This window comes from Globicephala melas, chromosome 10 (assembly GCF_963455315.2).
Source record: "Globicephala melas chromosome 10, mGloMel1.2, whole genome shotgun sequence".
Classification (NCBI taxonomy): domain Eukaryota; kingdom Metazoa; phylum Chordata; class Mammalia; order Artiodactyla; family Delphinidae; genus Globicephala; species Globicephala melas.
In genome coordinates this window covers 63,674,774-63,696,473 of record NC_083323.1, presented here as the reverse complement: position 1 = coordinate 63,696,473, position 21,700 = coordinate 63,674,774, and the positions used below count along the sequence as shown (strand labels likewise).

At 38.6% G+C, this 21,700-nt stretch overlaps 1 protein-coding gene across 2 annotated transcripts in view; it reads right to left on the bottom strand.

Annotated features, from left to right (window-relative positions):
* Positions 1-8,937: 8,937 nt before the first annotated feature.
* CCNT1 (cyclin T1) overlaps positions 8,938-21,700 on the bottom strand; it is a 28,576-nt gene continuing 15,813 nt past the window's right edge. For both annotated transcript variants that reach the window (XM_030835240.2, XM_060305746.1), the window contains exons 6-9: positions 21,424-21,469; positions 20,097-20,260; positions 19,864-19,934; positions 8,938-10,400 (exon numbers count right to left, since the gene is read on the bottom strand). In XM_030835240.2, coding sequence (XP_030691100.1) covers positions 8,994-10,400; positions 19,864-19,934; positions 20,097-20,260; positions 21,424-21,469 — 1,688 coding nt within the window. In that variant the 3' untranslated portion in view covers positions 8,938-8,993. The remainder of the gene's footprint in view (positions 10,401-19,863; positions 19,935-20,096; positions 20,261-21,423; positions 21,470-21,700) is intronic.

The following is a 21,700-nucleotide window of genomic DNA, read 5'->3' as shown; positions in this document are numbered from 1 at the left end:
CCGCTGATTGGCTACTGCGCCTACAACTCTGTGTCACCATTGGCTACCTATCAAGCCTGGGAGGGCGGGGCGCTGAGAAAAGGCGCGGCTGGGTGGCTAGAAGAGCTGTCTGTCGGTAACTCAGCTCCAGAGAGAGTGAGGCGGAGGGAGCGCGGGCTGTGGAACGCGCTCGCTGAAAACGATGACTTTCCATCTCCCATCATCGCTGGTGTTCAGGCCGCATTTGGCCTCTCTTGTCTGTGGTCCTAGGCCGCGGCTACCTCACCACCCCTAAACAGTAGGTACAAAATCGACATATAGAGGCCAAAGGATCACTGTACATTTGACTCTCAGTGTTTACAGGAAAAGGCTTTAGTTTTGTGAACAGTTCACTGATGGAAACATTTTTTGAATGCTTATTAAGTCTGGGAAATTACATATATAAACATTTAATTTTCAGAACAATCCTAAGAGGAAGAAGCTATAATCTCCATTTTACAGATAATAGAGAAACAGAATGAGCCCATATCTAGTAATTAGGGGAAGAAGGCGAATTTGAACCCAGCCCTCATTTTTTATCCCTTTTATTCCCTCTCATATAGTGAAGAGCATTGGATTGAGAATTAGGAAATATGAGTTCTCGTTGCGGCCTTGATTCTCTAAAATTCTCTACAATTCCGTGCTAAATAATGCAGCCATATAGAAATGGCAGACACAATCCCAATTTTATCATCCTCTAAGCATCTTTAGTTAAAAGCATCTCTCCCTTCTTCCATCTCCACCACGCCTCTGGTAGACACGAACCAACATTTTCTCCCCATAACCCTTCTGGATCTTTTTTGCATCCCATCCTTCCCAAGCTCTCACCTGCTGTCAGTTTCATTTAAGTAAGCTGTTTCTCCATTACCAATGAGCAGGTGAGCGTGGTTCAGTAGTGAGCGTAGAGAATCTACAAAGCTGGAGAACAGCAGTTTAGGCATAAGAAGTGATTAAAACCGAAATGGGTAGAGAGCTTATACCTCCCGTTTCCCAGAGATTAGGGCAGTCCTAGAAGGCCATTTCATGAGATTCATTCATTTATTGAGCACCTAAATGCCAGGCACTGGGGATACAGGGAGAACAAGAACAATAAACCTGCTCTTTTGGAGTAAACATTCTAGAGTAGTTTGGAATTGTAGATGCAATACAGCCATTAAATAGCAGCTATGAGTTATATACATAAGCAAACACTCCAACCCTCAGAAGAGGTACAAAGACATTTGTTATAAACACTCTGTAACTCAAAACTAGGAAAGGAAGCCACATTACAGAAAATATGGGAATTTTCAACCAAATGCAGTGAAATCAAAAAGGAATATTAAAGCTACTATAGGGAACAATGTAAAGAGGCATTAGGGACTAGAGATGCAACAAAGGCTTTAATTAGAGCGTCTACTGAAGGTCTTGGGGGAAAAAAAAATCTTTCTGCTAAGCCCAAAACAGACCAAAAAACGCTATTTAGAACCACTTCTGGGCTTCCCTAGTTGCGCAGTGGTTAAGAATCCGCCTGCCAATGCAGGGGACACGAGTTTGATCCCATATGCCGCAGAGCGACTAAGCCCAGGTGCCACAACTACTGGGCCTGCGCTCTAGAGCCCATGAGCCACAACTACTGAAGCCCACACGCCTAGAGCCCGTGCTCCACAAGAGAAGCCACTGCAATGAGAAGCCCTCGCACTACAACGAAGAGTAGCCCCCGCTCGCCGCAACTAGGGAAAGCCTGTGCGCAACGAAGGCCCAAAGCAGCCAAAAAAAACCCCACTTCCTTCTAAGTGGGGGAGAGATATTAAATGGTCAAGATATTAGCAAATTCTTTGTGCTTTTTAACAAAGTAGATGGCTGTTTTTAATCCAATTAACACTTTGCTAGCTACTGAATAGGTTAAAGTAGACCTGAGGCTGTTCGTAAATAGCGGTTAGGAAAGATGAATTCTTAAAGGAAAGAGAATTTTTAATTCGGACTTTTGGGGGCTAATCCCAGAGAAAAAGTGTGTTTGTGTGTGAGAGTGGAGATAAATAAATGCCCAAATCCTGCACTTTCTATAGTCATCCTCATCTTTTTTCCTTCCAGTTTCTTGGGCCAAACACTGGGAGTCATCCTCGACTTCTCTTCCAACCTTATAGCAGATCCTACTGGCTCCAACTTCAAGATATGTAACTTCTCATTACCTTCAGCGCTTCCAACCTGGTCCAAGCCACTTGCATCTGTTCCCTTAATTATTGTGAGAGTCTCCTTACCCTTGACTCTATATAGTCCATTTTTCAACACAGAAGCCAAATGAACATTTTTTTTTGGCCATGCCTCGCTGCTTGCAATGGTGCAGTATCTTAGTTCCCCGACCTGGGATTGAACCCGGGCCCTGGCAGTGAAAGCGCCAAGTCCTAACCACTGGACTGCCAGGGAATTCCCCGCCAAATGATCATTTTAAAACCCAAGCTAGATCATGTTACTTCTCTACTCAACACTTGTCAATGGTGCTCCATTTCACTGTCTTCCTAATGGCTTACAAGGCCCTACTGTATCTAGCCTTTTGCTGCTTCTCTAACCACATTATCCTACTACTTACTCTCTCCTCCTCACTCAATTCTATACTAGCTACACTGGCCTCCTTGCTCTTTCTCAAACGTGCTGGTATCTTCTCACCTCAGAACCTTTGCACTTGTTTCCTGGAATGATCTTACCCACAAATATTCCTGTGGCTTGCTCTCTCACCTCTTTCAGGTCTTTGCTGAACTATGATTTCGTAAGGCCTTCCTCCCTAGCCATCTTATTTCCAATTTCAACAATCCTACTTACCTACATGCACACACAAAATCCCTGTCCCTCCTTCCCTGCTTTACATTCTCCAAAGTACTTATCATCTAGCATATTATGTTTTACTTTTCTCCCCTACAACTAGAATGTAAGTTCTATGAGGGCAAGATGCTTGCTTTGTTTACTGCCATATTATCATCTGTAAACAGTATATAGTACTTGGTAGATACTATTTTCTAATGAAGGGATAAATGAAAAGCAGGGAAATGCCTGAAACTACTTTTCAGGAAAGATGGATCTAGTTTTCAATTTTAACTTGTTTTCATCACTGTGATTTTTTGGTTACCTGTTGGTTTTGAGTGTTATGTGAAATTAAGAAAAGGGGTTAAGATTCCACAATGCAAAAAAGGTAGCACAAGTAAGACATGTGACAATCCACAAATCAAATCAATTCAACAGAAGTAGGCCCCCCAAATCAATTCAGCAGAAGTAGGTGCCAGAGCTAGAGATTACAATAAATACAAGTCTCTAAGGGAATCCACAGAAGTCATAGAAAGGGCTTCAAACTTCCTACAGAAAGTTGAATGACAGAGATCAAGCCAATCTTATTGGCTCTCAAAAGTGTCTGAGAGACCAGGATGATTTAGGCACTGATCATAAGATGAAACTTAGCTCTATCCCAGTTAGTTTAACAAACCTCTATAATTGGGGATCCAGCTGTTTGGAAGTTTACATTGATTTATACCTCATCTATTGCCAAGGATAACACAGTTGATATCTCTTTTAACAAAAGCAAATCACTATTTATGACTTTATAATAAATTTATAGTATCATCCATTCTCACATCGTTCACTTACTACTTCTCTATTCTTCCATTCAAACCAGACCAAAATTCCTAAAACATCGGCAGCTTCCACAAAAGTTTCAGGAGAGGCACAGCAAACAAAAATCTTAAGTTGTCTTATTTCAGAAAATGGAAGGACGGAATGAACAGAACTCAAGACTCAAGTGATTTTTTTTTCAGAAGTGTTGAACATTCTGTTAAATTTATATTTTGTTCCTTTTAGAGTTTTTAAACTATAGCTACTCCTAACATTTTTTATATAATTTGAGCATTATAGCATAAAAATTCTTTCCATTTAAATGGGCAATTTGCAAGATTTACCTTGTGTGTGTGGTTTTATTATGTCCCAAGAAAAGGGTGAGTATTCCCTATCAGCTTTTCCAGGCACCACCAAGAAGGCTATTAATTTTTTCTTCCAAAAGCACTGCTGTCTATACCAACATTTCAGTTTTCAAAGAACCAAATGTACAATTATGAATCATTGATAGTGCTTGCTAGATAAGCAGTACATGTTGCTATCATCTGTTAGAGCTATATATTTTTCTGTGTACCAGTCACCCTTCCAGGTATCCATGCGACAATACAGAATGAGGGGTTTTCCCCCTCTGCCACATCATACTTTATATACCATCAGGTTCACTGTAATGATCAAATCTTAGTTAGCTATTTCCAATGAACTCAATTCCCATAGGATCTTGTGCAGTAAGAAAGTACATACTATATTACCAAAACTAAAACAAAACTATTATCATATCAAATGACAGTTAAAAACTAACTTGAAGACTCAGTACACATAAACAATAATCAGATGATTGTTTTATCATTAACATTTATTGATGGGATGGATAAATACAGATTGAGAAACATACTTGACAGCAAGATATCAAACTGATAGCCAGACTATAAAATGTATACAACATCCTTTTTTAAATTTTTAAAAAAATTTTTTTAATGTTTTACAAAGAGCCCTTACTATAATGGTCACTTATATCTTACCATTCACATAACAGCAGTAGAGATCCCAGGGGTAGCATCCAGAACTGAGGTGCCCCAAGGAGGACAGAGGCAAGAACAGAATAATATGCTGAGAAAGGGCTCTTAAGAGCAATACAAAGAAAACAGACAAAAATATCACCACAAAATTGTACCTGAGTGACATAGATTGGAAAAGTGTTTTACTTTTTTTTTTTCCTTCTTTGCTCTTTGGTCTGATAAGAAAACAGTTTTAGGTGTGTGGAGTAGGGTGGGGAGGTCAGTTTCAAATCCAGAAACCTAGGTTAACACTAAGTTAGTGGGCTGCATTCTTTTCTTTGGGTGCTTAACCCAGCCAGCACTTCCATCTTATAACCAATTCCAATGTGATCAACCACTAATCAGTTAAGGCCTCAGCTTTCAACTGAAGAGTTCCTGATAACCTGATGAAGACATACTTGCTCTGGCTTCAATTAGCATGCTCTCAAGTCTTTCTCTTCTCTTCATTCACCACGAATACACACTCATAAAGGGGAAGAGTAGACACCACTTTTTAGTAAACGTTCCTTTTTTGCCCTCCCTTTTCCAATGCCAAGTTCATGCTAAAAACTTTAGAAACATTAAAATGGAATGGTCTCCCACTTAAAAAATAATTCTCACTCCAGACCACTCTATCAGGCAGGATTATAGTACCATGCTTTTTATCCCACAGAGGGATAAAAAGATAAAACTTGACAGTGTGATAAAACATGAACATTTTTTAAACCACCAGGAACAAACACTCAGTTAAAAGCTGGGTGTTAACAAGCAGCAACACAAGAAATTTGGGGAGGCATCAAAGTCATTGAAAGTTTCGTGGGACTGCAGAGGGCTTATTTCTCACCATGTGAAGGGTTGCATAGACTGCTTAAATTCTCCCAAACCCAAGAGAATAATATTTGTATTCCAACTTCAAGATGTCCTAGAATCCCTTTTCCTGGCATTAGTATCAAAACAGATCATCAACAAAGGACTAATCCTTTTAAAATTTAATCAGTTCCCAAGTTCCCACAGTCCTGTGTTTCTGCGGGGGAAACACAGATATGTTTAAAATCCAACCATACTGGGATAAGACTCCTCTAATTGCCTTTGTCCAGAAACAAGGCATAAGGGGTATGGATTTTCAATATGGGGAATTAAGTAGCAGAGGCTTAAGTAAATCCAGCACTGATGTTACCATGATTTTGTTTCTATATCCTAATCCATTGCTGTTTCCAACTGGAGATTTAAATTTTTCTATCAATACTGGTGAAGCCAATAATACAGAACTATGTAAAAGGATACATTAAATCAAAACACTAAAATCATTTAAAAAAAAAAAAAGAGGAAGCTGAGGGTCTCAGATATGGAAACACATTGATTCAAGTGAAAAGACTAGACTAATTCCTACATATTTTCTAAACCCAAAACGCATAACTGATACTTCAGAAGACCAATGTAGCTTTAGATTAATGCTTCACTAGAGTTCAGCTAACAGCAACACAGGTATCTGATTAAAAGCCCTAATGACAATTCACAGGTATTTGTTTTTGCCAACATGAGATTCAAGCAAAGTTATAGGAATGAAATTTACAGAACTTGAGGCTCCAGGCCTGCTTACCACCACTTACCCTTGATAAGGTTAAAAGGAGGGGGGAAAAAGCCCTGTTTACTAGACTAACTTTGCATGTATAAATCCTGTTTCTCACCCTTTGAAGTGGTGAGGGTAAGAGAAGACACAGCATTTAGAAACCACACAATCTTCTGAAGCCTAAGCTTATGGAATCTGGACAACATGCATGCTAGCTGACAGGCACATCTGTTAACCCAAAGACAATGCAGTAAACAGCTTCATGCAGAGCCCATAAGAAGTTTCATGACATATGCATAGATATAAAAGCGGACACTGTAGGTATCTTAAAACAGTATCAGGAGGCACTAATATAAAAAAGTCTCTAAATTGACCTATATCAGCAATGATCTACTAGTGCAAGGGCCAGACTATGCAGCGTAAAGCAGCTCTTAGGCTCCAGTAAGCACTTTTGCAAGGTCACTCCTGACAAAGTTCTAAGGAACTACAGACTGCCATGGAGAACTGCTGAGGCCAAGTGGATATGTATCTCTGTGGTGAGAAAGTGAATGTGGTTAGAAAATATGTGACATTTGATGAGAAAAACTGAAAGCTGTAAAAGACATTTTCATAAATCAGTGATCATCAATTCCACAAGATACAGATGCAAACTAAATAACCTTTTGGGAAGGTCAGAAAGGAAAGCTGACTCCGCCAAACAAAATCTAAACAAATAGCCTAAATTTAGTAAACACACCACGCATCTACCAATTACCAATTACCTAGCACAACACAGAAAATATCAAGGAGAAAGAGGAAAATGTCATCCATAAAAGTAAAGTGACATTCCAAGTCAAAAGTATTACTGGTGTATCAATCAGCACAGAGCTCACTTTACACAGCAATGGCAGGCACTCCAGACAGTTCAAATATGCAGAAGTGCAGGACACTAATTCACCTTCAGTTAAGGCTTACTGAATGAATTCCCTCCTATATTAGGCCAGTGCATCATCAATTCCAACTGTCTCAGTTTTCTCCCCAACCTGTTCCTGGCAAGCAGCAGCACATGTACAACTCCTATCTCCCTATGACTACCAATGAAAAAATTCAATTTATCTACAAAGAATATTTGGTGTGAAAGACGCTGCATTAAAATCAAGAAGACAAATTCAAATTGCATCACCTTTTCCATGGCAAAAACCACCATGAAAACTGAAAAAATATCACATTAAATAATCTGTGGCTAGGTGGCATTTTCAGCTGGACAACTTGGCTTAGAATTCTTTCTGGCCCCTTGAAAGATTTCTTTCCTCAACAAAAATGTTCACTCCTAAAATATGGGATAATTAAGCACCCATTAGAATAGGACTCCTGATCCATTTTTCTAAAGGACTCTTAGAAATCTACAGAAGAACTTCTGCCTAGAAGCTAAAACCACCAAAGATGCACAATCTAAACATAACAGTATCTGAAGGCTAGGCTTGCTCACCTTCATGGCACCAGCACTGTTAAATTCATAAGCTCCAATCTCTGAAGTCATATAGGCTGCAAAAATTGAGGATGCAGCTGCCTCCCTTCAGATATACAGATAAAAATCAAGTCTTACATTCATAATATAATTTAAAATACAATGTCCTAAAAATTCCCAATCACAGTTTTCATTGTTTTCAGTATCCTTTAGCTCCATGGCTTCTCCCAGATCTATTCTCACATATGGTCTGGGCTTTCACAGGAAGGATAGTACATCCCCCTACCCTTCAGAGACCCTGAGACTGCTCTTACTTGAACACTTTCCCAAAGCCCAATATGAAAAAAAGGACACCCAATTCTGTAGGGCAGAAGCCAGCCTAGCTCTCCAGCCTTCTTCCTCAACCCCACCTTTGTTCTGTATCAAAAGGAAAAAGGGGGTAAAAAGGAAGTTTTTATAATGGAGTCCAGAGTCAGACCATTGGCTGCACCTGCCCAAACTAGAATTTAGAAGGCTACCCTCAATTACAACATAAAGAAAGAGAAATGTCAAATACAGGCCTCTTCCTTCCTTTATGTTTTAAAGGCCACACCGTGTTCTCTCTAGTAGACTGTTAGGAAGTAAAAATGGTGAAGTACAGGGAAGGAAAGATAAAACATGATTTTAAAACACACATACCCACACTTACATACACACTTAAAGGTCGAAACACTTCAAGTGGCCAGAGCCGATCTCAGAACTCACGGCCAAAATCCTATCCTCCCATCCCCACTACACACACACCCCCCACCCTCCAATCCCACCCCCCAGGACTCACTGCCGTGTATCTCATACACACAGCAAAATCCCTATCCCTTCCCCAATTATATAAAAAAACTAAACAGATAATTTACTTTCTTTAAATTATTTTTTTAAAGTCTCTTAAAAGATTTTGACATTTAAATACTTCCTCTCTTCTGATATATTAAACACCAAAAGGATCCACAACTGTTTGATAAAACAAACCCTCCATACTTCAGTCCTGGCAAGAAGAGGGAAGATATCAACTCTAATCGACCTAATTAGGAAGTGGAGAGGCCAAGAACAGAGAAAGTATTCTGAATCTTTCACAGCTTTAACACATTCTCACCTCTCAGTAAAAACTATAATAAAATAGTTAAATTTCTGAGGCAGGCGATATAATAACCAGGGCCCTCTACCACCTTCCCATGTCTCAATATAAATTTATTTCTAGTCCAACAAGGGTGACATGTTTCATAAGGGAAGTAATTTTCTTAGTCCAGAATCAGTAGTTTAAAAAAAAAAAAAAAGATGTGTTTTTAAAGTTTTTTTCTCCTCTTTTTCTTTTTTACTTGGGAAGGGGTGGAAGTGGTGGAGGAGGTTCTGATGGTAGAGGTGGTAGCCGGGGTTTGTCTGTATTGCCAGGTCTGGAGGACATTCCACCAGCCCGTGGATTCAGATATTCTCCATAAGAATGAACATATTCAAACGCAGGTGGCTGAGTGGGCTGAACGCCTTGGGCATGGAGAAGGGAGTGAAGCATATTCACAGTATCTTGATAGTCTATGGTCTGGGTTGCATTGTGACCATTGGCCCCAGTGGAGCCTTTATCCAATTTCATGTGAGGAACTCGAGTTTTACAGCTGGGCTGTGAAAAAGTAAGGCCACTTGTGTCTGAGCTATGCCCAGGCAACTGGGCCATTGCAGGAAGAGGAGGGAAGGAGAAATTTATGGAAGAGGATTTAGTATTCTTGGCAGTCTTAGCTGAATGATCAAACACTGCCCCTCCAGTCTCTTCAGGGAAGGGCCTTTTACGAGAAGAACTGGAAGAGGAGAAAGAGCTAGACAAGCTATAGGGTTTGTGTGCTAAGGTGCTTGTCTGGCTACTATGTTTTGGATCACCTGGACGTTTGTTCCCAGTACTAGCTGGAAGCTGTGAGTGAGAGTGTTTGTGTGAGTGGTGATTATGATGATGATGATGATTAGATGGGTGAGTCTTGTGCTTTTCTTTGTGCTCACGGCTCTTTGTGACACTGTCATCTACAGAATTGTGCTTGTCAGCGGCAGTGTGAACTTTGATGCGCATTTTTATCTCCTCTGGTTTTGAAGTGGCAGCTTTATCTCCACTTGTCATTGGGATTCTCATTTTGAGAGCCGTTTTGTCAGTCTTTTCCAGAAAAGGCCGCTCAGGGTTTTCTGAGCCCTCTGTGGGCATTTTCAGAAGGAGGGAAGAATGGCTATCATGGTGAGCCAGAAGATTCTGGGCAGCGAAGGCATACTGTGACTTCACATTGGCCTCCATGTTCTCCAGTTGCCTCTTCTGGGCAGCCAACTCTTCTGCATGCTTTGCACGGTATTCTTTCAGTGATACTTTAGCTGATGGCACACTCTTACTAGTCTGCTTCTGGGAAACAAATGCATTTGAACCATCCTGTTGCAAGGAATGATCAACTCCTATAAGTGCTAAATTCTCACTAGTCCGATGACCCTGAGCAGGTTCTACCTTAAAAGGAGGGTGGGAGGACAGCCAACGCTCACTCGGCAACATCTCCACATTGCTTAAGTTACTGGTTGACTCTTCAGTGGCTGGAAGGGAAGGCACTGCACTTGTGGTAGAAGAAGCTGACATACTCATTAAACCTGCAATAGTTGTATCTGAAGAGCTCTGGGAAATCATATTAAGGATTGTCTGCTCCGAAGTGTTTTCATCTGCTCCTCGGTCATCCGTTTTTGTTTTCTTGGCAGCCTGGCATGCCTAGAATGAAGCAAATAGCATCTTTTCACTTCAGGTAATTTATCAAATGGAAAAAAAACACTGAAATGAGTAGACTGTGTTTGCTGTGACATTGGGAGTTTGGGATAGCCCATAACCAGGAGGTTACTATAACATGAGACTGATAATTATTACCATCAGGAGAGATACGATTTTTTAAACCTTAAATCAAGCATCACAAGATCTCAAAGAGGTATCTGAACTCCCATGTTCGTTGCGGCACTTTTCACAATACCTAAGGTATGAAAGCAACCCAAGTGTCCATCAATAAATGAATGTATTTAAAAAAATGTGGTCTATATATACAATGAAATACCATTTAGCCTTAAAAAAGGAGGAAGATTCTGTGAAGACAGCAGAGTAGGAAGCACCAGGAATCTGTCCCACCTAGACAACAACTGCAAAGGCAGAATCTGTCTGACATAACTATTTTGGAACTTTGCAGTCTGTTGAAGGCTTGCAGCTGCCAGGGTAAGCCCTGGACAATAAACTGAAGTTAATTTCCCTCAATTTCAGCTCTCAGCCCCAGTCAGCTGTGCAGCTGTTCCTGGAGTCGCTTGCACACAGCTTGGGGGATGCTGGTTAGGCAAAAAGAGCTCTATTTTCCAAATACTGGAGATCTGTGGTCTGATGGCTGACTGCTGCTTTCAATCACAGAGATACAAAGAGAAAGGTAGCCATTGTTGTTGCACCTCCCTCCATTGTTGTAATCCCCTCCCCCTCTGGCTGAAGTGACTTCCCTGGATATAAAGGGCCAGCCCCCTTCCTCCCCCACTTCATTTTTTGCTTTTTCTCCCTTTGGGAGCCAGATATTAGAGTAGAACATAAAAAAAAACACTGTCCCTACAGAAATGTCCAGGAAAAGGCTCAGATAAGAACTGAGAAGACATTAATTTTATACATCAAGCTGATCCTCAGCACAGAAATATCCTTCAAAATCAAGCCCCCACCCCAAATATACAAAAAAAAAAAAAAAAAAAATCCCAGCAAACTCCAGGAAAGGGAGAGAATCTGATTTCCAGAGTTACCATGTTATTAGATTCAAATGTCCAGTCTTCAACAAAAAAATCACAAGGCACATAAACACGAAAAGTATAGCCCATTCAAAGGAAAAAAAAAATCAACAGAAACTGTCCCTGAAAAAGACCCAATGGCAGATCTACTAGGCAAAGACATTAACTGCCTTAAAGATACTCAAGGAAATGAAAATGTCAAAAAGTCAAGAAAACAACATGTGAACAAAATTAAAGTATCAAAAAAGAGATTAAAAACTTTAAAAGAAACCAGAAAGAAATCCTGGAGCTGAAAAGTACAATAACTGAAATGAAAAATGCACTGGAGGGATTCAAAGGCAGATCTGAACAGGCAGAAGAATCAGCAAACTTGAAAATAGGACAATGGAAATTATCAAGTCTGAGGAACAGAAAGAAAAAAGACTGAAGCAAGTGAACAGAGCCTAAGGGACCTATGGGACACCATCAAATAGACCAATGTATGCATTGTGGGAATTCCAGAAAATGAAAAGAAAGAGAAAGAGGCAGAGAATATGTGAAGATACAGCAGCTCAGAACTCTCCAAATCTGATGAAAAAACATGAACATAGATATCCAAGAAGCTCAGTGAACTCCAGGATGAACTCAAAGAGACTCACATCAAGACATATCATACTTAACCCTCCCAGACTTCAGAGAGTACTACAAAGCTATCAGTAATCAGTGTGGTACTGGCACAAAATCAGACATCTGGATCAATGGAACAGAATAGAGAGCCCATAAATAAACACACATGCCTACAGTCAATTAATCTTTGGCAAAGGAGGCAAGAATATACAGTCTCCTCAACAAGTGGTGTTGGGAAAGTTGGATAGCCACATGTAATTCAATGAAGTTAGAACACACCCTCACACCATACACAAAAATAAACTCAAAATGGCTTAAAGACTTAAACATAAGACATGACACCATAAAACTTCTAGATGAGAACATAAGCAAAACATCCTGACATAAATGTACCAAGGTTTTCTTAGGTCAGTCTCCCAAGGCAATAGAAATAAAAGCAAAAATAAACAAATGGACCTAATCAAATACAAGCTTTTGCATAGCAAACAGTAAACAAAACGAAAAGATAACCTATGGACTAGGAGAAAATATTTGCAAATCATGTGACTGATAAGGGCTTAATTTCCAAAATATAAAAACAGCTCATACAACTCAACAACAAAAAAACAAACAACCCAATCCAAAAAACATGGGAAGAAGACCTAAATACACATTTCTCCAAAGAAGATATACAGATGGCCAACAGGCACATGAAAAGATGCTCAACATCACTACTTATCAGAGAAATGCAAATAAAACTACAAAGAGGTACCACCTCATACCAGTCAGAATGGCCATCATTAAAAAGTCTACAAATAACAAATGCTAGAAAGGGTATGGAGAAAAGGGAACCCTCCTACACTGTTGGTGGGAATGTAAGATGGTGCAGCCACTATGGAAAGCAGTATGGAGGTTCCTCAAAAAGCTAAAAATAGAGTTGCCATATCATCCAGCAATCCCACTCCTGGGCATACATCTGGACAAAACTATAGTTCAAAAAGATACATGCACCCCAATGTTCATAGCAGCACTATTCACAATAGCCAAAACGTGGAAACAACCTAAATGTCCATTGACAGATGAATGGATAAGAAGATGTGGTACATATATACAATGGAATACTACTCAGCCATTAAAAAAGAACAAAATAATGTCATTTGCAGCAACATGGATGGACCTAGAGATTATCATACTAAGTGAAGTTAAAGTTAGACAAAGACAAATATCATATGATATCATTTATACATGGAATCTAAAATATGACACAAATGAACTTACCTACGAAACAGAAACAGACTCACAGACATAAAGAACAGACTTAGGGTTGCCAAGGGGGAGGGGGATGAGGGAGGGATGGAGTGGGAGTTTGGGGTTAGCAGATGCAAACTATTATATATAGAATTGATAAACAACAAGGTCCTACTATATAGCACAAGGAACTATATTCAATATCCTCTGATAAACTATAATGGAAAAGAATATGAAAAAGAATGTATATATGTGTATAAATGAACCACTTTGATGTACAGCAGAAATTAACACAACATTGTAAATCAACTACACTTCTATTTTTTTTTTTCTTTTTTTTGCCACACCACACAGCTTGCAGGATCTGTTCCCTGACCAGGGATTGAACCCAGGCCGTGGCAGTGAAAGCGCCAAATTCTAACCACTAGACCACCAGGTAACTCCCCAACTATACTTCAATTAAAAAAAAAAAACAGATGAATGGGTAAAGAAGATGTGGTATATATACGATGGAATACAACTCAGTCATAAAAAAGAAGGAAATTTTTCCATTTGCAACAACATAGATGAACTTGGAGGGTATTAGGCTAAATACTGTATGTTACCACTTATATGTGGAATTTAAAAAATAAAATTAATGAATATAACAAAATAGATACAGACTCACAGGTATAGGCAACAAACTAGTGGTTACCAGTGGGGAGAGGGAAGGGGGAAGGGGCAAGATAAGGGTAGGGGATTAAGAGGTACAAACTACTATGTATAAAATAAATAAGCTACGAGGATATATAGTACAACACAGGGAATATAGCCAATATTTTATAATAAGTATAAATGGAATATAACCTTTAAAAATTGTGAATCATTTTGTTATACACCTGAAATTTATATAATATTGTACATCAACTATACCTCAATTCTTAAAATCATGGTATCAAAAAAAAAAAGACATATCATACTCAAACTTTCAAAAGCCAAAGACAGAATTTTGAAAGCAGCAAGAAGCAAACTGTCACATACAAGGGATCCTCAATAAGATCATGAGATTTCTCAACAGAAACTTTGGAGGCCACAAGATAGTGAGCTGATACATCCCAAGTACTAAAAGAAAAAAATTGTCGGCCAAGCATCCTATATCCAGTAAGAATGTCCTTCAAAAAAGTGAAGGAGAAATTAATTATCTCCAGATAAACAATAGCTGAGGGGGGCTTCCCTGGTGGCGCAGTGGTTGAGAGTCGCCTGCCGATGCAGGGGACACGGGTTCGTGCCCCGGTCCGGGAGGATCCCACATGCCACAGAGCAGCTGGGCCCGTGAGCCATGGCCGCTGAGCCTGCGCGTCTGGAGCCTGTGCTCCGCAACGGGAGAGGCCACAACAGTGAGAGGCCTGTGTACCGCAAAAAAAAAAAAAAAAAAAAAAAGCTGAGGGGATTCGTGACCACTAGACCAGCCATACAAGAAAGGCTCAAGGGAGTCCTCCAAGACAGTAACTTCAAGCCACATGGAGAAATAAAGACCTCAATAAAAGTAAATACATGGGCAATTATAAAAGCTGGTATTGTAACAATGGTTTGTAATTGCACATTTTGCTTTCTACATGATTTAGGAGACTAACACATTCTCAGGGAAAAAAAAAATTAGTGTAAAACCTAGTATTACTATAACTTTGTCTTATAATTCCAAATCTTATTTTTTATATCGTATAAGAGCCTAATGCATCTAAAAGAATTATTAGTTTTCAGGGGGCACACAATTATTTAATTTTGTAACATCAACAACCAAAAGGGATGAGGATGCAGCTATAAAGGAGACAAATTTTGTATGTTAATACAAAAAATGAATGAAAAAGGAATTTAAAATTTTTCACTATGAAAAATCAACTAAGCACAAAAGACAGTATAATGCAGGAAATGAGGGACAAAAAAGCCGTAAGGCATACAGTAGGCATACCTTGGAGATACTGTGGGTTCCGTTCCAGACCATCTCAGTAAAGCAAATATCACAATAAAGTGAGCCACACAAATGTTTTGGTTTCCCAGTGCATATAAAAATTGTGTTTAGGGCTTCCCTGGTGGCGCAGTGGTTGAGAGTCTGCCTGCCGATGCAGGGGATGCGGGTTTGTGCCCTGGTCCGGGAAGATCCCACATGCCGCGGAGCGGCTGGGCCCATGCGCCACGGCCACTGAGCCTGCGCGTCCGGAGCCTGTGCTCCGCAACGGGAGAGGCCACAGCAGTGAGAGGCCCATGTACCGCAAAAAAAAAAATTGTGTTTACACTACAGTCTATTAAATGTGCAATAGCATTATGTCTAAAAAAAAATGGACATACCTTAATTTAAAATACCTTATTGCTAAAAAATGCTAACCATCATTTGAGCCTTCAGTGAGCTGTAGTAGTAATACTAAAGATTACTGATCACATATCACCATAACAGATATAATGATAATGAAAAAGTTCAGCATACTGCCATAATTACCAATGTGTAACAGAGACACGAAGTAAGCAAATACTGTTGGGAAAATGGCGTCAACAGACTTGCTTGACGCAGGGCTGCCACAAACCTTCAATATAAAAAATGCAATATCCGTAAAGTTTAATAAAACAAGGTATGCCTGTCTAAAAATCAAATAGCATTAAGTGACAGAAGTAAATCTCTCCTTATATGTAATTACTTTAAGTGTAAATGGATTAAACTCTTAAGGAAAAGACAGATTTGTAGAATGGATAAAAATATATGATCCAACTATATGCTATCTACAAGAGGCTGAGATCCAAAGACCCAAACGGGCTGAAAGGGAAAGGATGGAAAAAGGTATACAATGCAAACGGTAACCAAAAGAGAGCATGCATGGCTATACTAATAGCAGACAAAACAGACTTGAAATAAAAAAGATTTCAAGAGACAAAAAAGAGCATTATATATTTTAAAAGGCTAGCTACAGAAATTAGACATAGCAATTATAAACATTTACACACCTAATGACAGGCCATCAAAATATATGAGGCCAAAACCTAACAGAATTAAAGAGAAATAGACAGCTTTACAGTAATAGTTGGAGACTTCAATACCCCACTCACAATAATAGATCAAGCAGAAGATAAAGAAGTAGGACTTAATAAACTAACTAGATCTACAGACATACACAGAACACTCTCCCCAAAAACAGCAGCACATACATTCTTCAAGTGCATATGGGACATTATCCAGGACAGACCATATGTTAGGCTGCAAACTTAGTCAATAGATTTTAAAAGATACATATCATACCATGTATTTTTTCTGACCACAACAAGATAAAGTTAGAAATCAGTATCAGAAAGAAAATCGGGGAAAAAAAAAAAATCACAAAATTGTAGAAATTAAACCAATGGATCAAAGAAATCAAAAGGGAAATTAGAAAATACTTAGAGACCAAGAAAAACAAAACACAACATATCAAACTTAAGGTATGCAGCAAAAGTGGTGCTAAGGAAGAAATTTATAGCTATAAACACTACATTAAAAAAACCAGGGACTTCCCTGGCAGTCCAATGGTTAAGACTCTGCACTCCCAATGCAGGAGCTATGAGTTCAGTCCCTGGTTGAGGAACTAAGATCCAGTATGCCACACAGAGTAGCCAAAAAAATAAAAATTTAAAAAGTAAAAAGTACTTAATAAAAAAACAAGAAACTGGGAATTCCCTAGCAGCCCAGTGGTTAGGACTCCGTGCGCTCACTGCCTGGGGGGCCTGGGTTCAATCCCTGGTCAGGGAACTAAAAATCCCACAAGCTGTGCAGTGTGGCCAAAAAAAAAAAAAACAACCAAGAAACATCTCAAAAGAACAAACTAACTTTATAACTTAAGGAACTAGAAAAAGAACTGAACACAAAGCTAGCAGAAGGAAAGATATAATAAAGATTAGAGCAGAGATAAAATAAACTAGAGAAAAACCAAAACAAAAATTGGTTCCTTGAGAACATCAACAAAATTGACAAATCTTTAGCTAGACAGACTAAGAAAAAAAGAGGGAAGACTCAAACTACTAAAATCAGAAATAAAAGTGGAGACATTGCTACCATTCTAACAGAACAAACTGTATATCAACAAATTGAATAACCCAGACAAAAGGGACAAATTCCTAGAAACACAAAACCTATCAAGACTAAATCATGAAGAAACAGAAAATCTGAATAGACTTACAGCTAGTAATAAAATTGAATCAGGACTTCCCTGGTGGCCCAGTGGTTAAGAATCCGCCTGCCAATGCAAGGGACACGGGTTCGAGCCCTGGTCCGGGAAGATCCCACATGCTGCGGAGCAACTAAGCCCATGTGCCACAACTACTGAGCCTGCACTCTAGAACCTGCGAGCCACAACTACTGAGCCCACACGCGCCTAGAGCCCATGCTCCGCAACAAGAGAAGCCACTGCAATGAGAAGCCTGCCCACTGCAACAAAGAGTAGCCCCCGCTCCCCGCAACTAGAGAAAGCCTGTGTGCAGCAATGAAGACCCAACACAGCCCAAAATAAATAAATAAATTTTAAAAAATAAATAAATAAAATTGAATTAGTAATCAAAAATCTCCAAAGGAAAAAAAGACTTACTGGTTAATCCTATCAATCATTTAACAAAGTAATGCCACTCCTTTTCAAACTTTCCAAAAATTTGAAGAGAAGGAAACACTTCTCAACTCATTCTATGAGGCAAGCATTACCCTGATACCAAAGCTAGAAGAAAACACTACAAGAAAGGAAAACTACAGGCCAATATCCCTTATAACCACGGATGCAAAAATCATCAACAAAATACTAGCAAGATGAATTTGGTGGCATTTAAAAAAAATTACATATCATGCATGACCAAGTGGAATTTATTCCTGGAATATAAGGAGGGTTCAAAATATGGAAATCAACTGATGTAATATGTCACACAAACAGAATGAAGGAAACAAATCACATGATCATCTCAATTTGTGCAGAGAAAGCGTTTGACAAAATTCAACACACTTTCATGATAAAAACACTCAACAAACTAGGAACATAAAGAGGAAACTACCTCAACATAATAAAAGTCACATATAAAAAACCCACAGTGAACATCATATTCAATGGTGAAAGACTGAAAGTTTTCTTTAAGACCAGGAATAAGGAAAAGATGTTCACTTTCACCACTTCCATTCAACACTGTATTGGAAGTTCTAGCCACAGCAATCAGGCAAGAAAAAGAAACAGCATCAAATTGGAAAAGAAGAAGTAAAATTATCTCTGTTTGCAGATGACATGAACTTATATGTAGATAACTCTAAAGACTCAACCAAAAAGAATTTATTTTTTCTGATTTTATTAGAATTAATAAATGAATTGGGCAAAGTAACAGGATACAAAGTCAACAAATAAAATTCAGTTACATTTCTCTACATGAATAAACAATCTAAAAAGGAAATTATGAAAACAATTCCATTTACAACAGCACCAAAAAGAATAAAATACTTGGGAATTAACCAAGGAAGTAAAAGACTTGTACAATGAAAACTGCAAAACACTGCTGAAAAAAATTAAGTAAAACATAACTGGAAACTCACCTATGTTCTGGATCCAAACATTAATTCAAACATTAATACTGTTAAAATGTGGGGGGACTTCCCTGGTGGTCCAGTGGTTAAGACTCCACACTCCCAATGCAGGGGGCCCGGGTTCGATCCCTGGTCAGAGAACTAGATCCCGCATGCATGCCACAACTAAGAGTCTGCATGCTGCAACTAAGAGTCCACATGCTGCAACTAAGAAGCCTACATGCCGCAACAAAGATCCCGTGTGCTGCAACTAAGACCCTGCACAGCCAAAATAAATTTAAAAAAAGAAAAAATCCTAGAATTCATATGGAATCTCAAAGGACCCTGAATAGTCAAAACAATCTTGAAAATGAAGAACAAAACAGAAAGACTCACACTTCCTGATTCCAAAACTTACTACAAAGCCACAGTAATCAAAACAGTGGGGTACTGACATACAGACATATAGATAGATGAATGGAACAGAATAGAAAGCCCAGAAATAAACCTTCACATACATGGTCAAATGATTTTTGACAAGGGTGCCAAGACCATTCAATGGGGAAAGGACAGTCTTCTCAACAAATGGTGCTAATTCCACTATTCATAAATAAGACTTTGAAAAATATCTGAAATACAACTTTAGACTGCAATCTATATAAAAACAAAATTCTAAAATCCATTTAAAAGCAGGTAATGTCAAAGACAAAATTATAATACCAGTTCTAATCTCCTAACTCTGAATCTTTCCTATACCAGAAGCCAACATTCTGTGACTCAGAAAAGCCAAATTTTTCCCCTTAACACTCTCCACACAAGAAAATAACCAATGTTGCTGACCAAATGACTAAATCACAAGAGTTGCAAAACACCAAATAAATCTCACTGTCGCCTACAGCAATGGATTTCTGGGCCAGAAGCCAAGCTATGAAGTTGAAATTATGACTATTGCATAACTACAAAAAGGGAAATTCCAAACCGAGGGTACATATCCATATCTGGTATTTTCACTGGTTTGGTCAAAAGAAGAAAATGGTTTGTTCCACAAACTGACAGCAATAATTCTTACCCTCCAATTCCGAATTCGTTTGAGCCTGTTGGGGGTTTTCTCCAGAATCTGTAGAAATTCATGTGTCAGTTCTACAAATGAAATTAGAACATTTAAGAAAAACTCAGAGGCAGAAGTAATGAAATAAGAATAACCTCAACTAACTATATTCATCTGAAATCAAGTCACCTTTGGCCAGATATGTGACAGATCAAGAGCAAGTGCTATTCAAGGTCCCTTACTCTAAAACTTACCATCTAAAAGTTCCAAGGTCACAGTGGCGTCAACATACTCCCACCAGTGCTTCCCATCAGTTGAGACTGGGATCTCCCAGTTGGACCACTTGCAAGCCAGATGAATGCAGACACAGGCCACCACAGGAGGTGTGTACTGCAGGCTAAATGTGGTCAAATGCAGGCTGACATCAGAGGGAAGGAAACAAGAGAGTGTCATGAGCTCTCAATTCTGAACCCAAAGTTAAAACTCTCCATTACTTTAAAAAAAAAGTTAAAAAAAAAAAAGTTAAAAAAATAAAAAACCCACTGGAGAGCAAGAAGGGCAAGAAATATCCAGTGCTCTGACCCAGCACCCAACATGATTTTTTCCATTAACCCACTGGCTCAGGTAACAACTTTTCTAATTTTTCTGACTACACATCATTTAATCCACACACTAATGAAGGACTGGAAAAAATAAAAACAAAAGTAAAAGACTGAGCATTCAGTTTTTTAAAATAAGGATTAATTATCCTGAGAATAAGCTCAGAACTTAAGGAAAATTATAAGATTTTTGATATGTATAATCCCTAAGTCAAATACCTAAGGAAATATTCTAAAAATTATCTTGTCTCATGCCAATCATAGGTCTGGTCTCTTTAAAATAATGAACAGACAATCATTCTCTCAAGTGTCAATATACTTGACAGTTTACTTTTAAAATTTTTCCCACCAGGCTATAAAAATGAACTTCTTAGCCCTGACAGTCATTAGGAGTATCTTTGGTTTCCATGAACAACCAGTAGACTGGAGATGAGAATAAGCAAGTCATTTGGTAATACAAGTTATGTATTAATTTTTTTCTTTAAAAAAGGAAGGAGAAAGAAAAAGTATCACAACTCTTTACACATATACATGCCCATTTATCTGGGCGTGGGTGAAGAAAAACAGAGTCTTTTAAAATATAGTAACAGCAGAATCCTCCAAATTAGATTTTAGTCACTGTCAATGGACCCCAAGTTTAAACAAACTTTCAGAATTATGCTCTTGGATATGTTAAAGCAAAGTAACAAATGCAGAATTAAGTAGGCTATCAAACGATCAGCAATAAATAAATATATCACTTTAACAAATTAAAAGAGCAGCATGGAAATTTTAAGGTACACATGAAAACTGCAGAAAAATCAACCTTTACCATAGAATTGTCTATAACACATTGTATCAGAGATCCTTGCCTAGATCTTTGGCTTCTAGTTTACTAAGTGCAAGACCTGTCATCTTTCCATATACCCATCAAAAAGTGACAATTCTAATGCAAGTAAAGTACTATCCCAAAAACAGAAGAGAAAAATACTAAAATATAAACCTGTTGGTTGCCATGAAGTAAGAAGTCTGTGCTAAGTCCTTGCTTGCTAAAAAAAAGAAAGGGGGGAGGGGGAGAAGGTTATTAGTTCCATTCATTCTAAACAAGTATTTAGTAAGCATGTAATATTTGCAAGGCAGAGAATATAGTGGTAAATGAGGCAGGCATGGTCCCTGACCACGTGATGTTTACATTCTACTGTCAAAGAAAACAGTTTGAGTGATTTTTAATTATACTATTAATAATTATGCTGCTTCCCGACTTAGGGACCTAAGCTTTA